General features: G+C 31.8%; 2 protein-coding genes across 3 annotated transcripts; both read right to left on the reverse strand.

Moving 5' to 3' along the window:
* Window positions 1–3,542: 3,542 nt before the first annotated feature.
* On the reverse strand, window positions 3,543–6,770 carry LOC140872187 (probable serine/threonine-protein kinase PBL3). Of its 2 annotated transcripts, none has more exons than XM_073274974.1 (5): window positions 6,252–6,770; window positions 4,898–5,241; window positions 4,676–4,811; window positions 4,308–4,444; window positions 3,543–4,211 (listed from the first exon to the last, which is right to left on the reverse strand). In XM_073274974.1, the coding sequence occupies exons 1-5, from the start codon at window positions 6,307–6,309 to the stop codon at window positions 3,711–3,713; spliced, it is 1,176 nt and encodes a 391-aa protein (XP_073131075.1). In that variant the 5' UTR covers window positions 6,310–6,770; the 3' UTR covers window positions 3,543–3,710. The 2 variants fall into 2 exon arrangements, with proteins under 2 accessions (XP_073131075.1, XP_073131076.1); XM_073274975.1 differs by having other exon boundaries at window positions 4,898–5,235; window positions 6,252–6,766.
* Window positions 6,771–13,619: 6,849 nt separating this feature from the next.
* Window positions 13,620–15,028, reverse strand: LOC140872080 (homeobox-leucine zipper protein ATHB-13-like). Its single transcript, XM_073274812.1, has 3 exons — window positions 14,806–15,028; window positions 14,355–14,740; window positions 13,620–14,224 (listed from the first exon to the last, which is right to left on the reverse strand). Exons 1-3 carry the CDS (start codon window positions 14,924–14,926, stop codon window positions 13,895–13,897), a joined length of 837 nt encoding a protein of 278 aa, XP_073130913.1. The 5' UTR covers window positions 14,927–15,028; the 3' UTR covers window positions 13,620–13,894.
* Window positions 15,029–17,752: the final 2,724 nt, after the last annotated feature.

Consider the following 17,752-nt stretch of genomic DNA (forward strand, 5'->3'; position numbering starts at 1 on the left):
TATGGTCTTGTTACTCTTTGCTCACCCTCACCACATTATCACTTCTACAGAAGTTTGTTGGTCCTTGCATTATTGTCAAATTCTTCGCTTCTTATTCTAAATGTTCAAAATTTCATGACAGGGAAGAATTTTGTTTCACTTGATATCTGAACGGAGATGAGCTACAAAGAAGATGTTGAGCCAGATGTTGACAACACCTCTGACAACATCTTAGAGGATGATTTTTTTTTTAAATTGAGATATTTGATGGTCATTGTTAATGATGCTGATCCATATTTGATGGTCATTTTTACTGCTGCTGATCCATCCCTTGCATTTTCTGATGAAGGCTCTGATGAATCTGCCTCAGAAGCAGATGTTGCATCAGATGCTGCTGACATTCCTGCTGACATCTTAGATGAGAAGTATTTGAATATGGTAGAATTTTTCAAAATTCAAAATTTTCCAGGCTATTGTCACTGTTGTTGCACCTTTCTGTAGGAATCCGGTGTTCCTGTTTCTGCAGAAGATGTTTCTGAAGGTGTTGCTGACACCCAGGACAACACCTTGGATGAAGACTACCGAGTAAACCAATCCTATTCCTTTGTTTTTTTACTAAGAATGCTGCAAACGATTGGCAACACTAGGCCAATGGTGATTTCTTTGAGGACCACATTATTGATTTGGAAGCATATAGCGCACAAAATATGGTGGAAGAATATGTGCAGCCTGATCTGATAAGATAGCTTATGTTCTTCGCAAGACTGCAATCAATACTTGGACTCCGTCCATAGATTCCATCTTTGTCACCAAACAACAAGCTGGTGTGTTGTCTGCTATAGGAATTGGAGCATCTTTGAACTTTGGAAAGCCTATGTTTTACTACAGTTATGCAATATGCAAACTGTGGGTTGGTATCTTACATGCTCCTATTTTTTTCTTTGATATTTGCTGTGCTAGTATCTCAATATTTTGAAAAACATGATGATGAGCATTTATCTGCTGTTGTTGAGGTACTGAATCTTGCTTCTACATTACTTAGAGGTAACATGAAGTTGGACCTACCTTGGTCAGAAACAGGTGCTGCTGCAGATGTTGTGGCAGATGTTGCCAACACCTCCCCTGCCACTGCCATATTTGTTCCTCCTACTTCAACAGTTGGATTCTATCTTTATTCAATCCAGATGTTTCATGTTGAACAGAAGATTTTACAAGCCAAAGGAGACATTGCTCACTATAAAGCTCGTCTATCTTAATATCGAATTTTTCTTGGTGTAGGTACCTCTTCTGGACAAAAAGGGGGAGAAGATGTTGAAGAGAAGATGTTGAATCTGGTGGCTCTAGCTCTGATGGACAAGATAGTGACTCTGGTTCTAATGGAGAAGAAGCTAGTTCTGGCGAAGCAAATGATGGACTGTCACAGAGCAATAAGTTTTACTTTTTTGTGGTTTAAGTTTATTTTGTGGTTTATTTTGCTCTGCTCTGATGTCTTAACATGTATAATCTTTGACTCTATACAATTGATAACCAAAATACTAATACAATAACTGTATCTCATAATATCACATCATTTATAGCCAACATTTCCATTCTTTTGTTCCCATTTTAATTTGAGATCTTATAATCTCGTAGCTATAATTTACAATAAATAGAATAAAAATAGACGTTAAGTATTTAACAATTTAGTGAAGAATCAAATTGGGTTTATATATTTATAACAAGACAAACGACAATATATCAGTGCAACATTTCATTAAGAGATGACATGAATTAACGGTAACATATCATCATGATATATGTTCCCAAGTGAGCTGCTGTGACTGTTTGAGATTTTGAAATGAATATCATGGGCTAAAGAGATAGCTCTCACCAACATTTGGTGTAGAACTTTTACAAGTCAAGGTGAAATTACATTTCTGGACCGAAGTCACGTTGTTCAGATGAACCATATTCCTGGGTTAAAAATTGTTATTCATTGGACTCACTTTCTAGGCCGCAACCGCGTTGTCCAGTGGACTAGCAATCAAGTACATAGACTGTTGTCCAGGCTATAATTATTCATTCATTCAGTCATTCAATCAGTCAGTAGCCAATCACCGATCGATAACCAGTCAGGAACCGATAACAGTCCAAAGATCAAATATGCAGGACAATATGATCAAATAAAATGAGAAATTCACAATATGATGCAACATAGATTAATCAACTTGTACTTTTATTGAGTTCTTTGCACCAAATACCATTGTGAAATATTGAAAATACACACTTCTCCCTTGTGAAATTTAATAGGCATCTTCAACCATGATTTTTTATAAATTAAAATTAGCACAGGTGCCCCTTCATATGAATGATTGTTGAGCATACGCCTCTCATGCGACTGGGCAAATATTTTGAGTTTTTTTTCACCAAATACGCTTGTGAAATATAAAAAATACATATTTAACCCCTTAAAAGTATAATTTTTAAATCTATTCAATGCATCATACACAATATTAGTAAGATCCAATTATAAAATACTTATCAAACATTTTTCATTTTATTTATTTTATTTTTATTTTAAATTTATTATTCTTATTAATTTGTTTTTTTAAAAATACTAGTAAACGAAACGTGCGTTGCACGTGGTATGCTAATTTCTTGAGGTATGCGGAGGTCAATACATAACAATTTAAAGCCATTTAAACAGTGTATGTGGAGGGTCTGTATACCAAAACATGAAGGGAGACATAAGAGGGCAGGAAAATGGAGATAAATAATGTGAAATAATGAGGGGCAAATAAGAGAATTTACAATGAAAGCTACATATTTATAAAATATATTAATCAAACATTTTCATTTTATTAATTTTTATTTTTATTTTAAATTTATTATTCTTATTAATTTGTTTTTTAAAAAAATACTAATAAACGAAACGCGTGTAGCACGTGGAATGCTAATTTCTTGAGGTATGCAGAGGGGCAATACATAACAATTTAAAGCCATTTAAAAAGTGTATGTGGAGGGTCTATACAACAAAAGATGAAGGGAAGCATAAGAGGGCAGGAAAATGGAGGAAAATAATGTGAAATAATAAGAGACAAATAAGAGAATTCACAATGGAAACTACATATTTTTTATAATAATAAATAATATAATATAATATTATAATAATAACAATAATAATATGTGAGGTATGCGGAGGGTCAATACATAACAATTTAAAGCCATTTAAATAGTGTATGTGAAGCAGTGGAGGGTCCGTACACCGAAACATAAAGGGAAGCATAAGAGGTTAGTAAAATGGAGGAAAATAATGTGAAATAATAAGGGACAAATAAGAGAATTCACAATGGAAGCTACATATTTATAATAAAACATAGTAGATTATTAATTATTTTATCTTGCTATCATTATTTTATTAAATTCACTACGAGTTTTCAAATTCTTCATTAAACATGCATTCATAAACAATGACTTAAATATCTAAAAATACCAAAATATTGAACTAAAATAACAAGTTCAAGCATATTATTTTTTCGATTTAAAACTATATAATATTTAACCAAAATCTAATTTTTTTCGAGAAAATGCATTGCACAATTTGCAATAAATAATAATAAAAAATAAAATGGTTATAATGATAAAATTTACCATTAACCTCTGCCCATGCCCATCCAACTATTCGATTATCAAGCCCGAAGGCCGAAAACAATCAAACTCTAGCCGAACTCAATTCAGCTTACACTTTAATGTTATAGTGGTGAGATAGATACAGCATCAAAAGAAGTTCGGTTATCTGCACTTGAATGCCTGGCGCTGCTTTTTCGAGCTTGGAGCTTTTCGAGTGTGCCTAAAACCTCGGCCATGCGTGGCCTGAGTTTCGGCTCGTTGCTTAGACATCGCAGAGATATAGCAGCAACACTGAATGCTGCTTTGAGAGGGTATTGTCCCTCCATTTTCGTGTCCATAATTCGAAACAGTTTTCTCTTGTCAACCATGTATGGAGTCGCCCACTCTACCAGGTTTTGCTCGATACCAACTTTTGTTTTATCAACAGCACGACGTCCAGACAAAAGTTCGAGCAAAACTACCCCAAAACTGTAGACATCGCTTTTAGCTGACAATCGCCCTGTGGCGACATATTCTGGTGCAGCATAGCCTCGCGTACCAATAACTTCGGTAGATGTATGAGTTTTATCGCCTTTGGGACCTGCTTTGGCCAAACCGAAGTCGGACAGCTTGGCGTTGAATTCCTGTAAATGGAATTGTGAGTGTGATATGTAGTTATCAGTTTATACATGTAACTGTGCAAGTAAAATAGATTATGATAAACGAGCTTAGACACCTACCCCATCAAGAAGAATGTTAGAGGCCTTAAAATCTCTATATATGACCTGTTCTTCAGCTTCATGCAAGAAAAAAAGGCCCCTCGCTGCACCTATTGCAACCTTCATTCGAGTCGCCCAAGAAAGGGGCTGCGACCCTCCTGAAAAACATAATGGCATTCCTCAATTGATCGAGAACATTAGCTTTTAAATCATTTGATCAAGACGATAATTAGGACAAACGAAAATATTAACAGGTGAATCATGTCACCGATTAGGAAAACCAAGAAAAACATATCGTATTAATTGAAGTAAAAACGTACAAAACAACATCATCAGGAGGGAAAACAATCACGTGTGACGAGAACAGTTGATTTCAGTGCACAACTTACTCCTGAACAAGTGATTCTCGAGACTTCCTCTGGGCATGAACTCGTATACCAACAGCCGGTTATCCGCCTCAGAGCAGTATCCAATAAGTTTAACTAGATTGGTGTGATGAAGTTGGCCGAGATAATTAACTTCCGTCTGCAAAACAGAGGCATTTTTCAAAATCCTGAGACGGTTAAAAACTTGAATTAATCAAGCCATCTAATGACAATAAAATAACTTACCAACCACTCTTTGTGGCCTTGGAAACCCTCAGGCTTCAACTTCTTGACTGCGATGACGAGTCCAGAACCTGCCTTTGTAGCGGTAAGTGTATGCTCGTCAATCCACCCTTTGAAAACGTAACCAAATCCTCCTTCTCCAAGAAGAGTGTCGGGTCGAAAGTTTCTTGTTGCATTCTTTAACTCATTAAAAGAAAAGGCCTTCACGTAAGGCGACGATAGAATTTCTGCTTCTGATCTTGGGGTAGGAAGGCTTGAAGCGCCACTTTTAACACTGGAAAAGGGAATGATTATGTTGGAACGGGCTGATGAATTGCAGGTGTTGGGAAGCCTCGACACTTCTAAAGCTCACAAAAAAGAATAAACAAGATGATCAGTTTGTTGAAACTCCCTGAAACAGAATGCTTTTTAAGTATCCTACACAAGTAGTATTGTACAATGGAACTCACGTATCTACATAATGGTGATATTGTCCACTTGGGCCTAAGCCCTCCTAGATTTATTTTTAAACTTTACTCCAAAGGTCTCATATCAATAAAGATATCTTCCATCATATAAACTCATGATCTTCCCCATTTCTTTCGGGGGACTTCGGTTGCATTCCAATAAGTACAGAGTTACAAGAATAATTTCGCTCACTGCATATCTAGCAGTTGCAACTCCCACTGTGGTTAAATTTTGAGTAACAAGAACAATTTCACTCGCTTTCATATCTAGTAGTTGAATCATGAGAATCATTTAAGAAGTGTCCTCGTTTGGGACAATTAATCATGAACTGTTTTTCGGCAAATTTGAGAATACCTCCAAACGAGAGAAGAAAGGGATAGTTCACAATCTCATGTTCTGGCTTCTGCAGCTAAATTATCATGCCATGTGATCTTAATTGATGTATTATAGATCCAAAACAATACACAAATATGAACCAACTCCAAACTGTAGCATGCTCTCATGTGATCAATCAATGTGATAACAGCATACAACTAGATACATATTATATTTATATCACTGAGATGGTAGGCTTAGTAAATATGTAACTTAAAGGAAATTCAAACTAGCCAATGAAAAGAAACAAGCTTGTTTAACACAAAAGAACTGCTCTTAATTGCCAATCAAAACACCAAAAATTCCACAAAAGGTATATGAATCAAGAATCAGAGCCGAGTAGCATCATAACATGATTTATCTAAATGAATTTCCGGGCATTAGATGTATCCCAAGTAGAGGTAATCAGTGAATAAAATCGCACCAACACCAAACAGTTAAAACTTTCATGCTGTCCACTCAAGTCAAAGAATCAACCTCAAAATCGGCTAAAATTATATTTTTTCAAAAAAAAAAAAAAAAGAGCTTGAAATACCGCGGGGCGTGCTGAGAGTAGCATCAACTCTTGCAGAGGAACCAAAGCAAAGACCCATCGTCGCCAAACCAAGAAAACAGGGTAAATACAAAATTCAAGAAAGGGACTTCAATTGAGAGTCCCACCCTCTCTTTAAATATCTCGAAACAAAACAGGTCTTTGGAGTAACGTACGTGGCAAAGCTTCAAGAAACAAAAGAAAATGAACTGTAGAAACAAGATTTGAATAGAGTTGAAAAGGGGTTGAAGAAATAGAAGCAGAAAGTGGTTGAAAAGAATCGGATAGAATCCCATTCTCCGAATCACATTCTGTAAATGCTTTCTTGCCAAACTATTTACTTAATTCATCGATCTCTGTGAGTTAGCTAGTGTCCCACTTGAGTGGGAACAATTTTTTAAACAAAAAAAAAAAAAAAAAAGTGGGTTTCATGCTACGCGTACGCCATCCATGGGAACAGCTGCAAGTACTGAAGTCCCGACTATAGTATGTCGGGGCCGGAATTTGAAGGAGATATGGTTTTCTGCATAATTCGTTTGAAAACTGGATTTTATGTCTTATTTTACTTTTATTTTTTCATACTATTTTATGAGTAAGAAATGGACTATTCAGTAAATACTACAAATTATTACATTTGTGTGTGAGCATATGGGTGCTCACCATGATTGCTCAATATATATATATATATATATATATATATATATATATATATAGTTTTGATATGTTGTCCATTCATGGTGCCAACTATCGTGTCCACAAATGATGTACTTAAATCAACTGTATAAATTAATCCATTCTAAGTGGAATATATTTGCACTCTTAAATGTATAACTGGATCATTTATGAGATAACTTGATTGTTCTAAATAAAATAAAAAATAATATTTGGAAACACATTTTTAGAAGTTGAGTTTAAAAAGGTTGATGGTAGAATGAGTTGTTTTTTTAAAATTATTATTATTATTATTATTATTATTATTATTATTATTATTAGTTGGTGGAAAATTTACGATAAAAAATAGTGCTATGTCACTAATGTGGAGTAATACTCGTGATTATGTGTGTCTATGAGCGAGTCTCGTCGAGTACGAATATAATACTGTTCGAGCTCGAATTGATTTTAATTTTGTACATTCAAGCTCAATCGAATATTAAATTTTAAATTTGAGCTTGAGTTGTAAAAATATTGAATTACTCGAACTCGAAAATCTCGAAATTATTAGTATTTTAGTATTTAAATTATATATATATATGTGTGTGTGTGCCTGTGTGGTGGAGAGGACAAAAATAATCTTATCTTAAAATATATAATAGTAATAATAATAATAATATAGTTATTGAGTAACTCTTGAACTACTCGAGTGGAAAGAATTGATATTCGACTCAAGTGAAAAATTGGGCTACTCAACTCGAACTTGCTCAAATCAATTATGTCCGAGTCGAGTTTTGATCGACTCATTCACGAGTTAACTTGATTATCAATGTAAGTTTCCTTTTTGTTACATATTTGTTCAATTACTGTAAAAACATTTTTGTTCAATTACATTTTATCTTGACTTGTTAAAACGGACCCATAGCGTGGGTCGACTCGCAACTTTCTACAATTCACCATTTGGTTGTTGGTCCGTTATTTAGTTCATGAGCAGATATTTTTTCAACCCAATTACCCAACACACCTATTTGGCCGAACGAGCCTAGCAATTTTTAAATATTAGGCGGTTTAAGACGAGTTGGCTCGCAATCAACTACAAACCATCATTTTACGAGACAGGGATAGATTAACCCAATAAGCTCAACTCATTTTGCCACTCCAGTTTTGCCTATTTTGGTGGTTTTGATGATATGATCATATTCCTCTTATGCTAATTTTTTTTTATATATAAATACTGAATTAATTGACATGGAGAAATCTAAATGAAAAAAAATTAGCATAATGTCCCTTCTCAACTTACAATAATTATAATATGACCGCTAATTTAATATAAATCAAACCGATTAAAAAAATTGAAAGGAACCAATTACAAGAAATTGATTAAACGTTAAAGAAAATTTTTGAGTGCTATGAGCCACCAATCTATATTATATAAACTATGTTATTAAACCCGAGCACCTCGTTTTATGCTTCAAAATATTTGTTATCTAACTTTATTAATATGAGTTTATCAGTAATATTCGTATATATATCTCACAATATTTACTTCTTTCTATTCATCTCAAAGTTTAAACTACTGATTAATATAGTGGCAGGACGAGTTTGGAGCACATCTATTGAATACTAGGACCCGTCCCGGACCCATATCTAATACTCAATTAGCATACATAACTAACTCTGGAATAATGTTATTTATAACTTGTTTATTTATCCCCATCTTCTGCTAAATCAATTTTATTTATGAATAAACTCAACACAGTGAAAATATAACATTGATATAAACACAAAATGTCCTACACAGAAGATAAAAATTTGTAAAAAAAGAAAGAAAAAAAAAAGAAAAAGAAAAAGAAAATGAGGGTCGCACGAACGGAGAGAACAGACGACATTGTTTATGGCAGAACATATAATTAACATGACTGTCACTTTTGAGTTTTTCCATGGTAAAATTTGAAAATGATTTTATGAAGACAATGCTCAAGAATGTTTCTCAAAAACAATCTCAAACACTAACGTAATACGTCGACATTCATTTGGTGCAGCAAGTAAGATCTCTGCATTGAATAGGCACGCAGCATAACGGGTCACATTCCGAAGTTTTAGCTTGCAATACTCTTCTATATGTACCGAACTTAAACGAAACTACGCTCTTTTGAATCGATGGTCCTGTTTCTTGATCTACTGCACTAATTGCCGCCGTGTATGTATTGTTGTCAGCAAGTAAAGGAGCATCATCAGAAGGTAGGGGATGATCAATGAGATAGCACAAAAGTGTTAGACCAATCGCGAGGGAGACGACTGCCGCTAATGCGACATTAGCCATTTTTGAATGAACGTTAGCTTGCAGGAATATATTGTGGTTAATTTGTGGTGAGATCATGAGATGAATGGTTTCGGATGTTTAGGATTTTATTTATAGAGGCCAGCTTTTTTTGCATTGTACTCATAGGAGATTTAACGTACACTTTGATTTGTGGGGCGTTTCTGCCAAGAATTTCCAAGATATGTACGAGGACGGCTAATGAGTAATGACTAGTCCATACTCTATACTTGTGTCCACTAGCAACAGTACAAAAGTGATGGACTGGCTTTTGAAAATTGTCGATTGGGTCCAAATTTGACCTACAATTAATTATTTTTATGTATTTTATTTAATTTTGAAATATAACATTCTCATTTTTTTTTTCTTTTGTTTAGTGTTTGTATTTCCTTTGTATTTGACGGTCAATCAGCAAAAAATTTTGAAGGAAGGTCATACGTTATATAGATGGACAAATATAGATGTAAAATGACATTCTAGTTTAATCTTTCGGCATTTGGCCTACGTTATTTCAATACTAGATTATATCTTTATTTTTTTAAAATATAGTTAGACATGAAAATGATATTTTTTCTATCTATATTAAATAATTATCTTTTTTTTTTTTGAAAAAAATATAAAAATTATATATTAATATAACCACACTAAATAAATCATATATACAATTAAATATATTTAATACAAATAAAAATATGATAAAATAAATATTTATTTATATTTAAATTCAAGCACAAATAAAAAAAATAAACTTACAAATTCTTAAATCAAGTGGAGAAATTTTAGGCCATTAGAATCATACAAGCGTGACAATGAGTGAGATTTTTTTTTATGAGATTTGTTTTTTCTGGATTTAAATTTTTAATGTTAAACATTGTTTTGAATTTCCAATAAAAAAATATCAGATTTCGAAATTGTGATTATCTTTACTTCAACAGTTTAAAACAAGATCAAAGGCTCTGGTGAATATATATTTTTTATTATAATTTCATCAATATATTACAATATTTGTTGTTGCATAATTTGAGATGAAAAGTATTATCATGATATAATTTTGACTAAATATGATAATTTTAAAATTAATCAATAAATAACTTTGAAAATAAAATTATATACCTAATCAAATTTTAAATAATAGTAATTTAAATTAATAGCAATTTAGATTAAGGGTAAACTTGACTTTTTAATTTTATCATGTACAAATCAAACCATTTGCAATAATTTATGTGTCAACTTGACATTTATCAATAGTCCTGAGTTCATGTATAAAAATGAATATTACTCTAATATAAATGGTATCTTGAGTCTTGACTCATCGATTTTTATCAATTAAATTTTTCTTTATGTAAAAAATCCAGCCACATAGAGAAGAAAATCCTGAGACTATTCCTATTCTCTAGTAAGCAATTTTATAAAACCGATAGTATTGATTTGATTCGAGTTTGTATAACAAAGCAATCAATCCGGTTGAACAAAAGAATTATGATTTAATCGGTCCAGAAAAAATGGGCTACATCGTTCATGTGGCCCAAAATTTAGCCTTTCAACATTTTGTTGGCCCGATGTGTGTTGTTGGATAACTTGGATTATATCGAATTCCCATTCAATTCATAAGTTAATTTGCTAATGGATTTCAAGTATGCCTTCTTTTGTTTTTCCTTTTTTTATTTCAAAACAAATAATCGTAATTGGTAATAGAATTTCTTGGTCCACCGTTTTCTCCGATTCTTTTTTTTTTTCTCTTTTAAATAAAAAAGGAGACCCCCTATACGTGAGAGTGAATATCTCATGTGAGACGATATCACAGATCTATATCCGTGAGATAGATCGATTTGGTTCATATTTGAAATAAAAAGTAATTTTTTTAGCATGTAAAAAAAGATCAGATCAAATAAGAGATTATTTTCATAAGAATTTCTATGGTAAAAGAAAATGAGTTAAAATTGCGTAATTATATGTAATATGTTTGCCTTGTTAACTAGAATAATGAAGTGTAACTAGCCAATCTGAAAAAAAATACCAAGTGGGATACCAAAAGGAAAAAAGGATTCTTAATTAATCAGAATAATGGACAAGTATCAAGTGGAAGCACGTTATTCGCCTTAATAAAATACAATTTATGTCTTTTTAGAAACAACCTCGAAGTACCCAATAAGTTGCTTATAGGGAATTGAAATATATATAATTTTTTAAGAAAATTTAAAAGCAAAAAACATATTATTTAGATCAATACGTGAATATAAATTCACGTAGTTTTTAAAAATATAAAATTTTACACTAACGGAACTGATCAGAGAATGATATGTTTTTTCTTCATCGTAAAAACCTTTGATCTGTCCATTTAATTTATAGTATATTAGTATGATGATACAAAATATGCATGGCATGTGACCACTTGTACGTGTTCCTTAATCAAGGAATTAATTATTCATGTCATCACAAGCCAAAAGTCTTCATCCCATTTTCTATATCTTGGCACATGATCCCAGATTGATCTTCAGTTTTGTTTTATTTATTATTAATATTGTTATTCAACTAAATAAATTATTTATTGCTGATTCGTTGTCCAACTATATAAAAGTACAAGTATCATGCAGACATTTATGTATGATTAAGGATATATATCAAACAAATGAGTTATGTTCTTTAATTAACGTCATTAGAGATTCCTATAAAATTGAATAGCTAGGTTCAGTTTCTAAAAAGTTATTATTAATTTTTTTTAAAAAAAAAAGCTGCACATGCATGCATTTCTAAAAGCTCTCATACTTACCACAAGGAGATAGGGTTATTTTGGCGAACAAAGATGTAGAATTCAGCGTTGTTTGTTTTATCAATACTTATAGTTAGCGATACGCAGCAATGCAAATAATTCAATTTGTTAAACCGTATAGTAGCTCAAGCGACATGTGTTGACCACCAATCTCCTAACATGTAAGCGTTATTATACCATAAGTTTAGGCAATAAGTTTATTTTATTGAATTGGTGTATAAGAAAAGAATGTTGTTAGGGTTCAATTAAACACGAGAATATTTGATTTCACCGAAGGGTACATTTGTTTAACATGCATGATATTTTAACATATCGCTGTAAATGTATAATTTTTTATCGTGCCCATTTTTGAACAATCAATTCAAGAAATTAAAAGGGCCCATACTCATTCTCAGAGATTCAATGCTGGAAATCAGAAGATGGAGTCTATATATGGTGTCCATATATATACTTATATAATCATATATATACGAAATGGTGGCTGCAGTTTCTCGGTTTACATAATTTTCATAAATGAATAATTTTATATGTAAAGACAAATATAGATATTGTTCTTGCATAAAATGATGGGGGGAAAATATGGTACTGTTGAATTCAACGTGTACTGTGACAGAAAATCACATGAGCTCCTCCAGTTAAAGAGTGCCAGACCTCAAATCCCATTTCAAGCAAAAATCTGTAACATGTTTTTTCTTCTTAATTTGATTCCACACAGCTATATATATATACATATATTCAGATATTTTTAAATCAATAGCCTATGAAATGCACTTTTTATTCAAATTAATTATTTATCTATTTACGATTTTGGTCTTCTATATTTGGACAGTGTGCTGTCTTTTTTTGTTGTTGCTGCATGTTGATAATTCATTTTTTTTCGGATGTAATGTTAATGTGATGTTGATTTGTTGTTGACACGAAGATGATGTGTCTATTGTCAATTTGTCATGTAAGGCAGCATATGGAAAAACAACTAAATACCAAAATAAAAAAAATACCAAAAATACCAAAAAAAAAAAAAACGAAAGGTGTCTGAAGCAACTTGATTTTAAAACCACAAAATCAATAATTATATATAATATTCCATGACAATTATTAATATATTGGATCTTTGTCACGGTCACTTGTAAATGCAAGCAAAGAAAATACTTTCAGTATAGTCTTCCTAGTGAGAATGACATTTTCCCAACTCTCCATCGTTTGCTTATATTGTTCTTCCAATTTATCTCTTTGTCTTTTTCCCCTCCTTGGATTTTGAGCTTGATTCTTTCCCTTTCTCTTTTATCATTGTCATGCTTTGTATTCATTGATGGGTTGATTACTATAGAGAGCGACTCGAAGTCGATAAAAAAAAATTACCAAGAAATAGAAATAATACAAACAGAAACAGAAACTTTTCAAGAAAACAACTTTCTATTTTAGTTGATAAGAAAAATGAAAGGTGAAAAATTAGACTATTCATTCGCTACCGGAAACTTGGGAATATATTCATTTTATTTTATTTTATTATATGTTTTGGAAACCATGCCGAAATAGTAAAAATACATACATAGTTTTGGTTAATTTGATATATTTTTTCTTTTTCTTTTTGTTTTTTGTGGGCTTACATAAAAAAAAAACATTGTATGAAAAAAAATTCCCATTCATTTATTCCCTCCAAGAAACTCTTACCCCTCTTCAAGTTGTGATCCACATTTCTACTACTTTGTACAACCACCCTAAAAAATATACCAAAACAAGAAATTCAATTGATCATAAAGGAAAGTTATAAAATATGATATATATATCCCATGCATCTTGATCTCATCCAAATGGGATTTCACCAATGATTCTGTTCTGTAAACCAATTTATACTCGATGAACACTACTTCACTTATGCATCCGAAATCTCGGGTTTAATTAATTTTAATTGAAATGTTGTTGCTCTAGCCATGGCCAAAACCCTGTCTGATCATCCATCCCGCAAAACATGATGTTGCACAAGCTTTCTTCCTTCACGGTTTGGTCCATTTTGGGGACCTGAATTTCGGGTCTCGAAGAGTTTTGGATTCCAATATTACTTTGCCTAAGTGTGCGATTTGTGGCCAATGCGCTGTCGATAGCTGCAGGATTTCTTGAAATATCGAGCTTGATATCCGAGCTGTTTTCGCTTCTGTTGCTGCACGAGCCTTCTGTTTCTTTGTTGAGATTGATGGAATATTCTGTTGGCTCCCTAATTGTCTTCAGTGCCAATATCTGCAAATTAAATCTTCAAATTGTTCAAAATTTGATATATATAATGCTCAAGTTCAAGAGTTCAAGAATATGACAATATATATATATAGAAATTAAAAATGAAGTTGAAATATTAATATAAATAAATTACCTGAGAATGAAGTTTCTGATTATGTGTTTTCAGGGAATCATTCTCTTTCTTGAGGGCTTCAAATTGTCTCTTGAGAATCTCGTAATCTTTCTCCAATTGCTTAGTCTTCCATCTGGCTCTCCTGTTCTGAAACCAAATGGCAATCTGTCTGGGCTGAAGCCCGAGGGCTCGGGCCAGCTGCAGCTTCCTTTCGGGCTCCAGCTTGTTCCCTTGCTCGAAGTTCTTCTCCAGAGTTTTCACTTGCTCCATGTTCAGCCTCCTCTTTCTCTCCCCAAGCACCTGCCATCCCTCGTCTTCCGATAACTCATCCTCTCTCGTGTAATTCATCTCATCACACCCCTCCATTATTCCAAATGATCTCTTCCCTAGCACGGAACCCCCCACGCCTATATATGTCCAACAAATTAAATCCTTCAATAAATATATATACCAAAAAAAAAAAAAAAAGTACCTTGAAATTCGTGGGGGCTACATGAAGGAAGAATCAATGGTACTGCAAGAGAAGTGGAGGGATGATCATGTTCTTGATGAGGGGGTGTTTGTAGCATGAAATTGGAGTGGAAGAATGCCATTTTCAGTACATTTTTTGTGAGCTACAAAAATGGTGGCACCTGTGGTTTGATTGAGTGGGATACTGATACACCAGCCATGGGGTACGTTTCTTGATAAATGGGGTTGCGAAACGAGACCAAAGTTATTAATATGAAAGGGAGGGGGGTGTGGACTGCTATTAATTTCTTCTGGTTTAAGCCATGTTTAAGCTACAATTAATGGGGTGGGGGGGTTAATTAAACTTTGTTTCATGTGTTGAGTTTTAAGTCGTACATTGATCGAAGAATATTTTTAATATGAGATGTGTGGGTTTAATTAATAATTAGTACAACGATTTTGCTCTAGAGGTTGTGTATAGTTTATTCAATTAATTGATTACCGAAGGGTTGTGAGATTTGGTTTTGTATTTCAACTGCTTTAATATGATTTTATTCCGTGTTTGGTTATAATTAACGAGGTGCGGTAATGTTTATTTTGTTATAAAAATCGAAAAAAATTGTAACTTTGGTCTTGTATGTCTGTCTCTTCAATTTTGATAATCTTTGTTGTCTAATTTTAATTTTAGTTTAATATAATTTTTTATGTAGTTTTGAATTTTTTTTTATTTTTATTTTTTTACTTAGCATTCTTGTGTAAAATGTCACATGATCACAATGTTACATGTACAACCAAATTTGTACAACAATTTTTACACCACAAAAAATTCAATACAAAATTTAAATTTATCAAATCTCACGATACATTGAATGAAAAATTTCACGATATCATATCAAAATCTCACGAGATAATAACAAAATATCATGACATAATTGTTGTAAATATCGGTGTACGATATATTGGTTGTACCTCTAGCATTATTCATGAAAATTACATATTCTGATAACATAGAGAACATATATACAAAGAGACAAATATAGAACAAAATTTTCAATTTTCCCTATATAAGCCTGATCGGATTCAAGGAAAGTATTTATCGAAGAATAAGAACAAGAAAGCCGGAAAATTTAAAAACTTTTTTGTTGTAAAAGTGGGGTGTTTGTTTTTCTTCATGGACAGTTGTCATTGAAATTTCGAGTAAAAGGGCTAGCTAGTAGGCTCATTAATTTTGAATTTTGTATACTTTGATTCCTTTGCTAAAGGAGAGAAAATGGGTTCCTAGAGTAAGAATTTAATAAGAGAAGTGGGTGACCTAAATTTCGAGCTATAAAGGGAAGAAAAATTTTCTTTCTTGAAATCCATAGTTTAGATATTTTCATTTTGTGGGCTTTCATTTTCTTAAATGTTTATTGCAAATAAGTAATGGGAAAATCTTTGGGTTACTTTTGGATCGAGTGATTTGAATTTGATGCAGTAATATTTGAAAGCCACTAAAATTTTATAATATACCCTTTTAAGAATTGATTTTGTTAGCCAAATCTCCAGACCGACTCATTAAAAAGTATTATTTTTATGTCAAAAATATTATTTTTATTACAGATATTGATCGAATCGATCCGTCTCATATTATCAATAACGTTCTGATCGTGAGATTGTTGAATTTAAATCCATGCATTGCCAGATTGACATTTATTAAAAGAAATCAATGGATATGTATCATAAACTTGAAATCTTTAATTAGATTTAAAACTAGGGAAATGCTACATGTACATAAAAGGTTACATATTGGGTTACATATTCTACATGAAATTACAAAATTATTCCTCCACTTTATTTGAAAAAATTCTTTCCAAAATACATTAAGAATATTTATGTAATGTCAAGTGTAACGTGTAACCCAACGTGTAACTTTCCGTGTACATGTAGAATCACCCTTAAAACTATCAATCCAAGGGAGAACTATTGGACAAAGATGAGAAGCATTAATTACGTTTGAATTGATGAATTTGATTGAAGGAATGGTTTGAAAATTAAATTGCAAATGGCTTTCATCTTTCGAGTATTTGTAACATGAATTCTCCATAGAATTATTAATGGCAAAATAAGGGGGGGAAATAATTAAAATTGATCATATAAAATTATTTATATAGACTCTAGCTGGTATCAAAATTTAATTCCAGTGATTTATAAAAATAAAAAATATAAAAAAAGTATTTTTATCGCAATAAATTAGTTTTTATATACAAATAGTTTGCTTTTTTTCCGAATTGATTATAGTTTGGCGCAGCAAAATCACTCCACTGCGCCAAATTTGGTGCAAAGAATTTTATTTTTTTAATACTTTTTTTATAATTATAAATAATGTACAAATAATAATTTAATATTTATTTTATTAATTTATTAATAATTAAGTATTCAAATAAAAAATTTAATTATTATTATTCATTTAATTTTATCAATAAATATTAATTATTAATTTTATGTAATTTTTATTTATTTATATTAATATTAAATAATTAAGGAATGATTTATAAATAATATAAGTGTGTAATATAAATGCAAATAATTAAAATAAAAAGAATATTCCAAGAATATTTTTTTGTGTGAGATTTGAAGTAAATGAGCTAGTTTGAGATGGAAGTTGGATTTTGTGCGAAAATTATATTATTTTAATGGAAAACTTGCACCAGAATGTTGTTTGTGGTTGAAGAGGACCTACGCGGAATATATGATCAGTAACGTTTTGATCATATCGATACTTTAATAAAAATCAAACTAAATATACAGATAATTATAAGTTATTAATCGCCAATCCAAATTTTAATATAGATTATCAATGTTCTATTTAGGCCAACTTACACATCGATGCTTGTATTTTCCAAAAAATATCCTCTGTATCAAACAGTACTTTAATTGGCAAACAGCACTTTTATATGTTATCGATAATTCAACATAACAGTTTATTTGGA

The sequence above is a fragment of the Henckelia pumila genome, unplaced genomic scaffold (genome assembly GCF_033568475.1).
Source record: "Henckelia pumila isolate YLH828 unplaced genomic scaffold, ASM3356847v2 CTG_461:::fragment_3, whole genome shotgun sequence".
In the NCBI taxonomy this organism is placed as follows: Eukaryota; Viridiplantae; Streptophyta; class Magnoliopsida; order Lamiales; family Gesneriaceae; genus Henckelia; species Henckelia pumila.

Excerpts from the sequence above, each read along its gene's own strand:
- LOC140872187 (XM_073274974.1), bottom strand. The coding sequence starts at position 6,309 with ATGGGTCTTTGCTTTGGTTCCTCTGCAAGAGTTGATGCTACTCTCAGC. Across the intron at positions 4,445-4,675 it reads CGAGAATCACTTGTTCAGGA|GAGGGTCGCAGCCCCTTTCT; the intron begins GTAAGTTGTGCA and ends TATGTTTTTCAG. Across the intron at positions 4,212-4,307 it reads CTAACATTCTTCTTGATGGG|GAATTCAACGCCAAGCTGTC; the intron begins GTAGGTGTCTAA and ends TTCCATTTACAG.
- LOC140872080 (XM_073274812.1), bottom strand. The coding sequence starts at position 14,926 with ATGGCATTCTTCCACTCCAATTTCATGCTACAAACACCCCCTCATCAA. Across the intron at positions 14,741-14,805 it reads TAGCCCCCACGAATTTCAAG|GCGTGGGGGGTTCCGTGCTA; the intron begins GTACTTTTTTTT and ends GGACATATATAG. Across the intron at positions 14,225-14,354 it reads ATCAGAAACTTCATTCTCAG|ATATTGGCACTGAAGACAAT; the intron begins GTAATTTATTTA and ends TTTAATTTGCAG.